Source organism: Electrophorus electricus, chromosome 7, assembly GCF_013358815.1.
Source record: "Electrophorus electricus isolate fEleEle1 chromosome 7, fEleEle1.pri, whole genome shotgun sequence".
NCBI classification, from domain to species: Eukaryota; Metazoa; Chordata; class Actinopteri; order Gymnotiformes; family Gymnotidae; genus Electrophorus; species Electrophorus electricus.
Window position 1 is genome coordinate 8,967,590 of NC_049541.1, and position 14,242 is coordinate 8,981,831.

Here is a 14,242-nt window from a genome sequence, read left to right on the forward strand (position 1 = left end):
TCTCTGATAATCCTGAATGACATCAAATCCTTAATTTTGTTTCTTCCCCAGTTTAGGCAATGAGAATCCCAGTCCATGAGTGATTTATAAATGTAAACTTTGTTTGACATGTATATGTATTGAATATTTCACAAGTAGTTTGGCAATATTTCAGTAGATTTGTTGAATGTAAATGTAGATTTTAGCTTAAAGGTGGGGGAGTGCAAACTGAGTTAAAAACAATACATGTTCTCCGTAAAGTTTTTACTGTAATGGAATGTGAAAAACAAGAATTCACACACTGTAACAGCACATAAAAGATGATCAGTTGCTGGCCAAGCTGCCACAATGAACATAAATAAATGCCATAAAAAATGACAAATACAATAAGCTTTTATCATGTCTACTACTTATCACTTATTTAAAAAATAATAATTTATCTCTTTTCTGAAGAAGTGAACACTACACAGAGAAGCAACCGAGTTATTAGACTGACAACCATTATTCCCATCTTGTGATTGACTGCTTGACCTGCAGCTACAATACTGATAACATGATCGAGTTAGAGAATCATGTTGCTTACAGGTGAAATCAGATGTGAGTAAAAGAAGCACTTAAACTACTACACACATTACTAAACGATTACAGATCAACACTAAGCCGCCGAACAGAGCTGCTGACAAAAGCATACTTTCTGATGTTACTGACATCAGTGGTACTGGTGAGTAGTTTAGGATTAGGATATCAAGCCAAGCACATCAATTTGTCTTTATTGGAGAATATTGTTTTATCAATATCAGCACTACTGATGAGCACCTGGGTACCAGGGTCTCCATGGCCAGCCAGGTGAGCAAATGTCCACTGGCTCCACATTGCACTACAGCAGAGAAACCTACTGCTGCTGACTACAGGGGACTAGATGTTTACAGAACCCATGCGAAACAACTGAAGTCTGGCCCAATACAATGTAACATTCTCTGCCATTTCAATCTCATGTGATCAATTCAGATAAACCAAGATATTTTTGATGCAAAACAATCTCGCTAATTGCAGAAAACTTGATTAATGGTTCAGATTAAATGACAGTAATGCCATTTACTGTTAGCAGCCAAACAAATTCATACACTTTACAAAGTTCACTTTAAATTGAAGAGTGAAGGCAAAAGTTCACAAGGTCATCTGAAACCAAGTCATCTCCTAGGAGCTATGGAACAGATTTGGGAAACCGAAGGTCATGGATGGGGTCAGAAGTCTATGCTAAGCTGGATCTTTTGTTCAAACACAGCGATGATAAGCATGATGCCAAAACCAAGCAAAATGCCAGCATTCTGCAACACGAAGAATCCACAGTGACTGAACCCTGCCGCAGTGGCATCATTATGCAGCATCTCTGGGACCTAGACACACACACATGAACACAGACAAAAACCAGGGACAGCTTTTTTGCACTTCATGTAAGAATAAATCTAAAGTGGACATGTGTATTCTATATTGTCTGAATTAGTGCACATGGGCAAAACGTACCATGTCCACCAGTGCAACATACATGAAGAGACCAGCTGTAAGAGCGAAGATCCACATGGCCACGTTCTTAGCATAGTGACCAATTAGAATGCCTGTAACCATCCCCAGGTAGCCCATCAATGCTGAGAGCAGATTATAGAGAATTGCCTGTTTCACAGACATCCCTGCCTTTAATAGGACTGCAAAATCACCTAAAAAGAGAGAGAGGTTAGTAGTAGGACAATCTCTCCAAGGGCAGGAATGATTATCTGATTTATAACACATTACTACAAAACTGTTGAAAGTAATCATACCATACAATGCTGAAACCAAAAGCAGCAAGTAAGTTTCACTATTCTAAATATTCTGACTTTCCCAAGAGAGTACATCTCACTTCACTTTTAAATTGGTAATTTTCTCTGGTCAGACACAAATCTCTCACATTAAAACCTGACCACATTAGTGGTCACATTAATACTAATGGCTGACACTCTTACCCAGCTCGTGAGGAAGCTCATGGCAGAACACAGCAACTGAAGTGCTCAGACCACTAGACAAACCCTTTGTAAATGCTGCTCCTAAAAATTCACACACACCAGATAATAACTCATACAATTTATGTATTTTTAAAATAATTAATCACAAATCAAAAATAGGAGTGTACATTAACCTACAGACAGCTTTCTAATGACACTGGGCTCAGTGTGAAAGTATGTTTAACAGTGCAGCACTGAAGTTTATGTATGTGAGTATGTCTGCATGCATTTTCCAGCATGAGGGTGTGTGTTACCTATAGCCAATCCATCACTGAAGTTGTGTAGACCATCTCCCATGATAACCATCCAGGCAAGGGTGGCAACCCCAGCATGCTCAAAGTGCTGCACAGAGTACGACTGGGTGTGTCTGTGTGTGTGCGTGTGGGGGTGGTGGTTCTGAGAGTGATGGTGGTGTAGGATATGGTGGTAGTCATGGTGATGGTGGTGCTGTTCATCCGACTGGCCAACAGTGTCGTGGAAGTGGGAATGGCATTTGTTCTCACAATCCTCATCTGTGTAGCAGCCCTGAGATAACATCACTTCCTCTTCCTCTGGCAGGCTACGCCCATGCCCACCATTTGCACCAGAGTCTGAGAGAGGGGGGGGGAGGGGACCCACTATAGCTAAAAGGTACTTATAAGATTTAGGCCTATACAATTCCTAATAAATATAAACCTTTTACCATCCAGTGGTTTAACATCAAGGTCTTCCAGCGATTGCAATTTCTCAGACTCAAGAATTGCATCAGCCAATTCTGTCCTTTTTAGCACCTACAGACACAGTCAGTCACAGACACACATGGTTTGGAGTTAGCAAGCAAAGTCTGTTAGTACAGCACAGCCTTATAAATGTGGGCTTACATATTGATGTATAGGAGTTTTTCCACCACCTCAAGGTCAGATAACTAAAAAATATTTTCTGACAATTTTGAATTTATCGTCTTCAGTTTGGTACTGAAATTTTGGATTATAATAAAAATTCATTTCTATTTTTAAATATCCATCTTTATTCAATGTAATTTTGTTTAGTTTATGCCTCATTTGTATATTTATAGAGTTATAAGAAAAATGTAAATATCAGATAGTTTGTTTTCATTTTTAAACTGAAAGAACTAGGGATGAGGAGAAGACCTTCATCCACACACAGAGAAACAACTAGTTACTCAGCATTCAGTCAGTCAAATGATGCCTCCCATTACAACTTCAGTAATGCCACTGTAAAGTCAAATGTATTTATATAGCGCTTTTTACAACAGCCGTTGTCCCAAAGCAGCTTTACACAAGACCCCAGTAAGCAAGCCAAGGGCGACAGTGGTGAGGAAAAGCTCCCTAGAGCATGGGGGTAGCCCCATCCTCCACTGTCCAAATATAGCAACAACAACTATTGCACCTGAGACAGAAATGCAAGAACCCATGAATCCAGGAATGTCAGAATGTACCATGGTGTTGCCCAGCTCATGATGTAAACCAGCAGTTAGCCAGTACTGTGAACTCCCCTGACAAGTACATGTTACATCATCATGCATTAACGTTCTCAAACTGAAGCTTTGGCAGTAAAAATGTATCATCATTATTTGTCATGCCAATAAAGCATCGTGAAATAAACTGAACTGAAAACAAACAGAAACAGAGGCAAGTGGCGGGAAAGTGATGGTGTTTTCTAGTTTTTTTTTTTCCACCCTCATAAGCCTGTAGTCAGACTACAGAGATATGTGAAGGAAACAAATGCTGAAAACCAAGATAAAGACAACTCAGACTGAAGTCATCAAGCTGATAGAGCTCTATAAGGGTATAAACTTCAAAGATTGTGCCTGGCTACAGGAAAAATAGAACGGGCAGCCATAAGGACGCTCTGCTAAATGGAGGTTGACAGCACTTGCAGACTATAAAGATACACAAAAGAAGCACATCTGACAACTGATTACTGATGTATATTAAATCAACAAACTGATAGCTCAGATGTGGTTCAGAAATAAACAGCAAATCATTTAGCAATATTTTGTGTTTTTTGTAAAATAATGGAAAACAATGCTATAACAACTCTATGAGTATGTTTACTAACATTAGCTCTATATTTGAGTGACAAAAATAATGTTGTTATACTAACTTCCAGCAAGGGATAACAACTTCAATGTTAACATCTTTTTACTTTACTTGAATAAGTATCCAGGACAGGATGACAAGCTGATGCAACACAAAATGCGTTGACAAATTTTCTGTAATTGAAATAACGTTAACCAGTTTTATGACGGTAGCTAATAAACATAGCTGTTGCCATTACAGGATTACAGGTGCCACATGTTCAGTAAGTTTTATGAAGCAGTCTAAGTACAATTAAAACTTTATTTTAAAGATATTCTAATGAGTAGTATTATTCAAATAATTCAATGAGTGTTTCAATAATTTGGAAAGGGTAATGTTAGCATACATCCATTAAAGGAGCAAGTCACTTTTCCAATTCTTCTTCCTCACATTATGAAACAGCCATTATACTGACACCTTGTGGCCTGGATGTTTCAGACATTCTCTGCTAAATCTATTTTAAACATGGCTGCCTCCATTTGGGATAGTATAAACTGGTTCATCTGAGCACTATAAAGTAATTTGATTCTTCATTTCACGTGAGCTGCACTTTATAGCCAAAACCGTTAATTTCATAAATTTCTTTTTGCTACTTTTTAGTGGTAAAAAGTTTAATTACCACACTACTGCAGAATCTTCAAAGGATATTTCTTTTTCAGGTGCTCAAGTACGCATGTCGTACTTCCATGGAAACTAGTTTGTGTGCATCTCGTATGAACCTGAAGTTCTCTTTAATAAAATGTTCCCAAATCTTTCTATTTTTCTTTTCTAGTATTCAGGTTAAGACACACTTGATTTTAATAAATGATTTAGGAAATAAATTGCTGATAATACTAAATAAATGTTTCAGCCATTATATTTGAGGCTAAGTGGGCTCACTACATGCATTTATCTGAGCTTTTAATTGTATGTATTTGCCTCACCTTCTGTTTTTTGTCTTTGTACATTTTTGCAAGGGTCAGAAAGTGCTCAATGAGGAACATGATATAAACTCCGCCCAGCACTGTAAGCCCTGTCCAAACAGGCTTTAGAGAATCCTCAATATCACCATGTAGATCATGCTCCAAACTCTCATTGGCTGAATGGTGATGCTTGTGGTAACCCTGAGACTGATGGAGAAAGGAAACAACAAATAAGAAGTGCAGACATACTGCATGTGCAATGGAATGGGAGTTAGTATACAGAACAAAAAAAAGTTTAGAATACAGTCAACTTCCTCTGAATCTGTACTAGTTTTTTCCTTACATGTGGTATGAGGTGCAGGAAGGCATCTCCACTGAGCGTGCCTACTGCGAGAGCAACCAAGAAGCTGAGCAGGAAGTTGAAAAAGACTCTGTTGATGAGTGGAATTAAGACCACGCCTACCAGAGCCAGCAAACTTATTATAGTGATAGAAAAAAATCCACCGATCCAAGCTGCAAAACACAAAGAATAAACACACCTCAGTGATTTCAATAATTAATCTACTTTATGCATAAGCTTATTTTTCACTTAAGTTGGTTTTAAAGGTTTACAATTAAAGACAGAAGTCTGTTTCCATGCTCATTATCAAATACTCTCAATCCTAATCATCATCTGACCACTGATGCCTAGCTTTAACAGGGTGGTAACCATTCTCAGTGCAACAGTGACTTTAATGTGTTTGTGGCATGTTGATGGCTGTTGTGCTGGCATCAGCGGTATCATAATTCTATTGTTTTTACTTGTCAGTGTCATGACTGCACAGAGTAGTCTACCACTCAAATATATCCTGCCAATATTAGTCCTGTGGACAGAAATGGACCACTAATAAAAGAATTGTGCATGGCAGCCTATATTCTTTAATTGTACTCCTTTAAGATGTGTCAAATATTGCAAAGTGTAGGATTAGTTTTCACAGGCTGCACATATACACATTATGCAGAAATATAACAATCCAAAGAGCATTCTCCAAATGTACTCTTACACAAATATAAAGTTATGTATTGTATTTACATATACACATCTCTAACACATACCTATATGAATGGAGGATACCTTCTGGCTTTTTTCACCAATTTGATCATGATGGTGATTATGAATTTTATAACCTAAAAAAAAAAGTGAGGAATTTTTTCACCACTGAATCTACACATCACAGCATTATTACTGAGCCTTAGATTGGCTTTGTAAATGTTTAAAACCATGGTCCAACCTGATTGGTTCTCAGCATGCAGAAAGCAGGACTTAGAGTCAATCTGCGTGAGGAGGGCGGGGCAGAGGAAGCTGAAGTCATGGACAGAAAGAAACACTTCCTGGGACATACCATGGGACCGCAGAATAGAGGTTGCATTCTGGCACTAAGTGTGTGTGTGTGTGTATGTGAAAGAGAGAGAGAAGCAGGGCAATGCTAAATGCTATCTGGTTTATCTTGGTTACTGAAACAGAAAAAGTGTAGCATCTTGAAGTGTTGTATCTTGAAGTGTAGCAGCAATGCTGGTTACCTGTACACGTTTGTGAATTCCTTCTGTGTGTACACCCCTTGGCTGTACTGAGGTGTGGTGTGTGTGTGTGTACATACCTCTTGACTGTAATTGAGGGTACTCTGTCCATGATCATTATCATGCTCAGTATCATCATGGTTTTCATGGTCTTCTAGGTAATGTATGGAAGAATTCTGGTGGTTGTGGTCAGAGTTTGATGTATTGGGCTGGACTGGGTCTTGCATAAGATTGTAGTCTGTGCTACGATTCGGACTGTGAGATGTAGTGGCATATGAGGGTGTGGTCAGGAGTGTAGTGGACCCTGGAGCTCTTTTCAGGTAGAGATTGTGATGGACATCTGTTTGGCTCTTCTTCCCAGAAATGAAATTAGGATGCAGGTTGGGGGCAAAATCATTCTTCTTGACACCAGAGCCGTCATCATCCTTCTTGCTAGCAACAGTGTGTGTCTGTGAGACATGTTTGTGTGTGTGCGCAGGTGAACGTGTGCGTTTGTGAGTATGGTTGTGTTCATTTCCGTGGTGTTGCACCATTACTTTCCTAATGCGGTCCAGCCCGACCCCCTCCAGCAGTTTCTGCAGACCAGCTAATGAGATGCTCCCATTTTGCCCATACTTCAAGAAGAGTGCATGGAGATGCCGTTGCTGTGTTTGCTCTGCCATACGCCTGTCTATCTCCACTCCACCAGGACCACAGTCACCATTCACTGCCAACAAGCATGACCTGAACGGCACAACTGACGTCAGTATCAGGAGGTGTGGCCAGACAGGGAACATCGTCACCTAAAGAACAAGAACTACTGAATATAAAATCACATTTACACGCAATAACAAATGCTACAGAAAAGAACAATAGAACACATCTTACAATATGGAATACACGAACATGTAAGCGTAGACATACAACCATGTTCTTAAAAGTTATTGCTAGGCCCTTTGCAACAGTTCTGTACGGTTTAGTATTTTATTAAGTCATATCGCGTACCATTATCTAGATACTGATTGTTAGATAAGCAGTTGAATTAGTGACGTTGGAAACGGGCGTAAAATCCATGTTATCCCTATTTTTTCTCTTGTATCCACCTTACGTGTAGCTAAAATCTTTAAATGTGGCTAGCTAACGTAAGACAAGGTAACAATGAAGCCATTTTCCACATCTGCGACACGATGTGACAGTTAGCTAAACACCCTCCACGCTTACCTAAATTATAATAGTTAGGATACGAAATAGGAACCGCTAGATAGATAAGATATTAAAGCACAACGTGGGCAGGTCCAGGTCCAGGCCCAGACCCAGTTGGTCTCTTCTGTCGTAGTGTTTATCATTTTACACAACAGCATAAAATCACGCGTAATCTACATGTAGACCTACACTAACTTCAGATGCTTTTCGGAGCAGGAGATGCGCACCGCGGTCAATCGAAAGCGCCTTTTTACAGCTCTGTTGCACTCAACACTATTTTCATTGTTTCCGACTCGTGTGCAAAGACACGTCATCTAGCTAGCCAGCGGAAATCAAAGTCGCCTATTAGTTTTGATGTATAATGGAGAAATTTGTTTTTTTCCTTAGAGAACTACTTTACTAAAATAAAAAGGTAGAATTACTTACCAGTTAGGTAACCTAGGTACGTCAACCCTGTTAATAACTGTAAGCACAGTTTCGAATGGGGAAAAAAAAATGCTACAGCTTCTTCGTCTTGTACGGGAGTAATAGTAAATGGTAAATGTCGCCATCTGTTGTAAATGAATGAAAACCCCTTTTCACCGACCGTCATTTACCAAGTGAGTTCCCCTTTTCACCGACCGTCGTTCGTCATTTACCAAGTGAGTTCCCCTTTTCACCGACCGTCGTTCGTCATTTACCAAGTGAGTTCCCCTTTTCACCGACCGTCGTTCGTCATTTACCAAGTGAGTTCCCATTCCCACAGATATGTTAAGTGTTCTCAAGGTCTTCAATCTTGATTGAAGCTTTAAACCAGGTTGGCAGGAGCTGGATGGGAATAATTGAAAACAAATAATTTATTTTAGGTAATATTAGCATTTTAATTGTAGATATTCTTCCAAAGAGTGTAAGTGGCAAATTTGTCCATCATTTGAAGTTTGTCACTTATTGTTTTAATAATTGGAGGCCTTAGGTGCAGTGTAAAGAATCTGGATCCATTTAATAAATGATTGTACAAATATTATGTTTTTATGTGTTTGTTTTTGTTCTTCTGTTTAGTTTTGGGAGATTGAATGTAATGATTGAATGTAATGTTTGAAACTAAATCTGGGGACATCTTGAGTTTATTAATCATGAAATCGTTTTACAAGGTCTTCAAGGTTTTTCTATATATGTTCGGATATACTGGAGAAGACGATGTTATCTCTCATGCTATGTATTTGTAAGTACAGTATTGTTTCTTTAATTTATTTTATTTTTTGACCAATGAAAGTTGGGTTGTGATTTCACTAATGGAGTGTTGTAAAGTTTTGTTTTCTTTAATGATTGTCACAATCAGTTCTTGACTGAATTCTAGACATTCACACAGTGCTTAGAATTCCTTGTGCAATATCTCGACCAGAGAGAATCTGGCATCCAGCGTGGAGAGTTTATTATTGATGGAAAGCACAATCACCACCGTTGTTGGGTGGTGATGCTGGTTCTTCTGTTACTTCAGGTGAACTAGGTGGTCATGGTCATTTACCAGTGGGTGTTTGGTTCTGTTTGTTTTTCCACAGACATATGTATTTGACAACAAAAACTAAATAACAAATGACAAATCTCTTTTAATAAAGGCTACATAATTTCTAAACTGTTGTATTGATTTAACCTTTCTTTCTTTCAAATTTCACACAAATCCAAATTTCATCCACACCCTACCAGTTAGAGACATAAACGAGCAAACAATGGAGAATAGCTTGGTTTAATTTACACTGTATTTATATTAATATGTGTATCAGTACTCTACCCAACATTCACATAATGTATAACAACCATTTTCCAAACCATTTTTACATTACTTTACTTTCAGCCAGTGGGTTAAACTTGAACCTTGACTCAACAGCCTGTAATTAATCACCTCATTAATAACAAAATAAATGAAATACCAAAAAACAAAACAAAGAACAACAAAAACCCAAACTAAACAAAACTCACCATCCAGTGCAAAGCATTCTGGAGTGAAAAGAAGGCTAATTCTGACTTTTACAATGGGCTGTTATCAAGTTTTCACTTGCATGCTTAGGTCCCTCTGTCTCTCTCTCTCTCTCTCTCTCTCTCTCTCTTATACACACACACACACACACACACACACACACACACACACACACACACACACACACACACACACACACACACACACACAGAGACAGACAGAGACAGACAGACAGACAGAGAGTCACTCATCTCTGAAGTGTCCTTTGAGTCTGTAGTTGAATGAGATGTAGTTTGCAGGTGGGAGGATGCCCAGGCCTGCTCTGCAGGTGTCCAGCACTGCCTCTTTTTGGCCAGCAGCAAGCTGCATGTCACACATCAGTAGAGTGATGCAGACAAACTGCTTTAATCCATTAATGGCAAAGAATCTGCCAGGACACATGCTGACCCCTGACCCAAATGGCATGTGGTAGTACCGGACTTTCTGGTCACCTTTATAGAACTCTGTCTTCTCCTTCTGGTCTTCCACAAACCGGTCAAACATGTACTTCTGCAAAATCACACAGTCACCATAAACAATTAAGCCACCATAAAAAGCTATAAGCAGTTTCATTTAATTTCATAGTTAGCCTTGTACAAACCATTCTGAATCTCACAAGCTTTCATCACCTTGTCAGTTGTCTAGCATTTCTACAGTTAGCGCCAACAGGCTATGCAGGCAATTGCTTGGGGCCCCAGGCCAGTGGGGGGCCTTTGAGGGCTTACTGACTTTAATCTACTGCAATGGCAATGTGCAAAGTTTGAAATGACAGTAAGAGACATGAATTCCATAAGGGGGCCACATGAAGTTTTGCCTAGGGTCCCGCCAGACTCTAGAATCGCCACTGTCCCCAATAGTATACCACTAATAAAATATTGAAGTATCTCAAACTTGTTGTTCAGTGTTGTTTTGATTTCTCAGCACTGCATTTTCTCATATTTGCTCATCATCAAAATCATGTCAACTAAATGCTATAAATAGAAAAACTTGGAATCAAATGAAAAACCAAAGACAATTTTAACCAGACTACTTCACAGTCAGACATAAAGATGAGCCACTTAGTGATATTTACCTACAGTGATTTGTCTCTATGGTTACCTGAGGGTGCAGGTAAATGTTTGGGTCCTGGTGTGTGCTCGGGGGGTAAAGTGCAACAATATCTCCTTTGCGTACACACACTGAAAAGTGGGGATTCAGATGCAGAGAAAAATCCTCCTGAACCACCCGGATATTCATTGAGGCAGAGGAGAGGCGGAGACTCTCCTTAACAGCACTCTCTACAGAGACAGGGTGAGAGAAACAGTGCCATTAGTGTGAACAAAATAAAGATCTGCACTTCTTAACAGAATGCACAGGATTCAAGGATTTAACAGCCTCTCAAATATTGAGAAATTACCCCACCTGCTAGAGGAATACAGAGTGCTGTACAATAACAGCAGAATACTTCCAGTATAAAGATTGGGAATGTTGTGATGCAAGACACGTACATACATATACATTTACAGCTTTTGGCAGACACTCTGCATAGCGAAGTACATATATTAAACAGCATTCAGTATGTGTGTGCAATTTGTATCAAATTCATGTCCTTTAGGCTGTTAGCAACTTGCTGTACCTGCTCTGCCATGTGATCTATACAATAAGAGACACTAGCTTGCACACCCTCATGCAAAAAGCACCTAACCATCTCAATACATCACAACCACTTTATTTCAGCCCATTTTAACCTATCTATAATGCTTTATTTATTTTCCAGTTAACACATTGCAATTTTAATGCACTAAACAGGTAGATCTGCACAATTTTATTTTTTCACAGATTCTAGAATGCAGATATTATGGTATGTCATGCTTTCTAACTGAAGCTCTTAAATCAAGCTTTGGTAGCACAAATTATTTTGTAGAGAAAAAGGGAGGAGGAAAGAGCGATGGTATTTTCTTTTTCTTACTCTCACCAATCCCTACTTTTACTCAAGAATGACTAGACCCTCTGGCAAATTGAAAATCTAATAAAATCAGAGGAAAAGATATTTGTGTGTACATGCATATGTATTAAAGCTGGTTTATGCTTCCTCCTGAACAAGCTTTCAAAGCCTTCGGTACATCAGAAAAGCACTTTGGAAGGTGTGGAGGTAGTTTAAAGAATCCACTTTCTAAAACAGAAATGTGTGAATGTCTTGCCCACCAATGCAGTGGCTGGCCAGTAGTTGGAAACCCACCACTTCAGTGTTTGCAGGTTGGCTGGAAATTGGCAGGTGCTATGATGAGAAGTTCCTGTAACCTCACCTATATGATACTCCCTCTAACTACAAAGAAGCTGGTAAAGCATCTCTGTCCTTCTTGAAGCATGCTACCATATTGTTTGAAGAGACAACAACAAAGCACTTACTTTTATTACTACTACTACCTCCAGTTTACTACCTGATTCACCTTGTTTAATGGACATTCTGCAAATAGATAAGAACCTCTGTCTTATGCCTACAAAAGCATGAATGTTCAAGGCTTTCAAAAGTTCATTTCAGGCAGTTTTTGGGAAGCACTTCTGATGAAACAGGAACTCTTAGACTTTACTGTGTTACCAAGGTAAATCATTCTGTCGAGTTGCTCTCTGGTTAGCAACATGTCATGACGGCAAATAGCCTCTGCCTCTTCCTCTCCAATCACACCAATGATCTCCTCCCGCACAGAAGCAAGGGCCTGAGGGTTGGATAGAAGGTGGTACAAACACCAGAAGGATGCTGGAATAGTGTTCCCCACTGATGCCCAGAGCGTGGCAAAATGATGAGCTATAGAGGAAGGAAAAATTGACTTTAGGTGTTTTTTTTCCTTTGACTGCCTACAACTAAAACGTGTGTGTTTGTGTATGTATACGCAGTATATATACTTTTACCTACTGAGCTTAGGTCTGTATGTGTGTGTGCATATATTCAAATTCAAAATTCAAAATTTATTTATACAGCGTTTATTACAACAGATGTTGTCACAAAGCAGCTTTTTAAATGTCCAAGTCCAAGCCCCCAGTGAGCAAGCCACTGTGTATATAATTTTATCTACTCAGAGGTTAGGTCAGAGTTTAGGCCTCTGAGCATCTGTGATGGTTGGAACATTTCAAAATATGTCTGTGTGTGCATGTGTGTATGCACATTACCTGCTTTGTCCAGGTCTTTGAGTGTGTCATACTGTTGGAACAGTTCAGTACATGTTTGTATGAACTCTGATGGACTGGTCCAATCTGCCATTCTACAGGGATGAAAAAACCTGATAAGCTTCTCCCTGGTACATTTAGTTTTCCCTAGCAAGCTAATGGGTACGCGGGCAAGCAGCAGAGGAAACATTCTGTCAAACTTCTTGAAATTGTCACGCAGTCCATCTGTCCAGCTCTCCTTGCCCGAGTGTGTGTGTTCATCTGTGTTCGTGTCTGGGGGTTGTCCATATAGTGTCAGAAATGTTGCCTCAAACATCACACAGTCACAGAACTCATACAGCCCCACTTTGTGCCAATCATACTCTAACTCCTCTCCCTGCTTGGAAAGGAAATAACGTCGTAAGATGAGCTGTAGGTTTCCCATCATTCTGAATGTTAGAAGGTCAAGGGCAGAGCCCTGCAGAAGCAAGAAGCATTTTTGTACTTGATCACTCATGCCGGGAAACCTTTCAGTGCACATCAGTGGGTAGCTGAACACAGTAGATGCTGCCACATCTGCAAACTTGTGGAAGTTCAGTTGCTTTCCCTGCTTAATCACGGCAGGGTATAGTAGAGGGTTCATCACAAATGTCATGTATTTACCTTCAAAAGGACAAGCACATACACATGCACACACCAACTCATTTTATTTCAGGTACTCTTATAATTTATTTATGTGATACTTCCAGAATACTATTACTTCATAATTATACTATTATTTATTATATACCTGCAATCAATACAGTAAAAATATCTCCATGCTTCTGCTGTAGCCATTGCAGAAACTGATAAGAATCTTTCCTGAATTCCAAAGCCTTCCCAAGAAACGGGATCCATCCTTTTATCAATGGGGGCTCCCCCTTTCTCCTACAAAACAACCACAAATACACTTACTTTGCCATACTTGTTAGGACTACAACAGTGACCAAAGTGATACTAGTAATATATGTGTTAACTCTAACCCCAACCCTAACCATAATCTTAACTCTTTAGTGGGAAAATAAATAGCTTATAAATAAATAAATATAAATATAAATGTTTAAACCAGCAAAATAAATAAATAAATACAAAATACCTTTTTTTGGGGAGCCAGGACATGGTAAAGCAACACAATTACTCACAACACATACAATAATCTACTACAAAATCCACTTTACATTCAGTTTGTTTTTATTTTAATTTAAAATTGCATTCAGCGCATTGCATACAAAACTAAATGGTGTAAATAGTGCAGCTAAGTGGAAATAATGAAGCACAAACTTTGGCATTTGGATGTCATTTAATACATTTTACATTTAAATTTTGTTTCAAGGCTTTGCAAATGGA

At 39.0% G+C, this 14,242-nt stretch overlaps 2 protein-coding genes across 8 annotated transcripts; both read right to left on the bottom strand.

Annotated features, from left to right (window-relative positions):
• Positions 1-226: 226 nt before the first annotated feature.
• Positions 227-10,876, bottom strand: slc39a6 (solute carrier family 39 member 6). 7 transcript variants are annotated; one of them, XM_035528034.1, is made up of 13 exons: positions 10,806-10,876; positions 10,186-10,243; positions 8,337-8,547; positions 6,639-7,340; positions 6,273-6,315; positions 6,097-6,168; positions 5,345-5,514; positions 5,023-5,208; positions 2,701-2,788; positions 2,273-2,608; positions 1,980-2,060; positions 1,504-1,694; positions 227-1,376 (listed from the first exon to the last, which is right to left on the bottom strand). In XM_035528034.1, the coding sequence occupies exons 3-13, from the start codon at positions 8,475-8,477 to the stop codon at positions 1,224-1,226; spliced, it is 2,163 nt and encodes a 720-aa protein (XP_035383927.1). In that variant the 5' UTR covers positions 8,478-8,547; positions 10,186-10,243; positions 10,806-10,876; the 3' UTR covers positions 227-1,223. The 7 variants fall into 7 exon arrangements, with proteins under 7 accessions (XP_035383927.1, XP_035383926.1, XP_035383928.1 ...); XM_035528033.1 differs by having other exon boundaries at positions 6,273-6,417; XM_035528035.1 differs by lacking the exon at positions 2,273-2,608 and having other exon boundaries at positions 6,273-6,417.
• On the bottom strand, positions 9,938-14,014 carry LOC113584113 (cytochrome P450 7B1). Its single transcript, XM_035528128.1, has 6 exons — positions 13,992-14,014; positions 13,647-13,783; positions 12,881-13,519; positions 12,312-12,518; positions 10,832-11,010; positions 9,938-10,243 (listed from the first exon to the last, which is right to left on the bottom strand). Exons 1-6 carry the CDS (start codon positions 14,012-14,014, stop codon positions 9,938-9,940), a joined length of 1,491 nt encoding a protein of 496 aa, XP_035384021.1.
• Between the last annotated feature and the right edge of the window lie 228 nt (positions 14,015-14,242).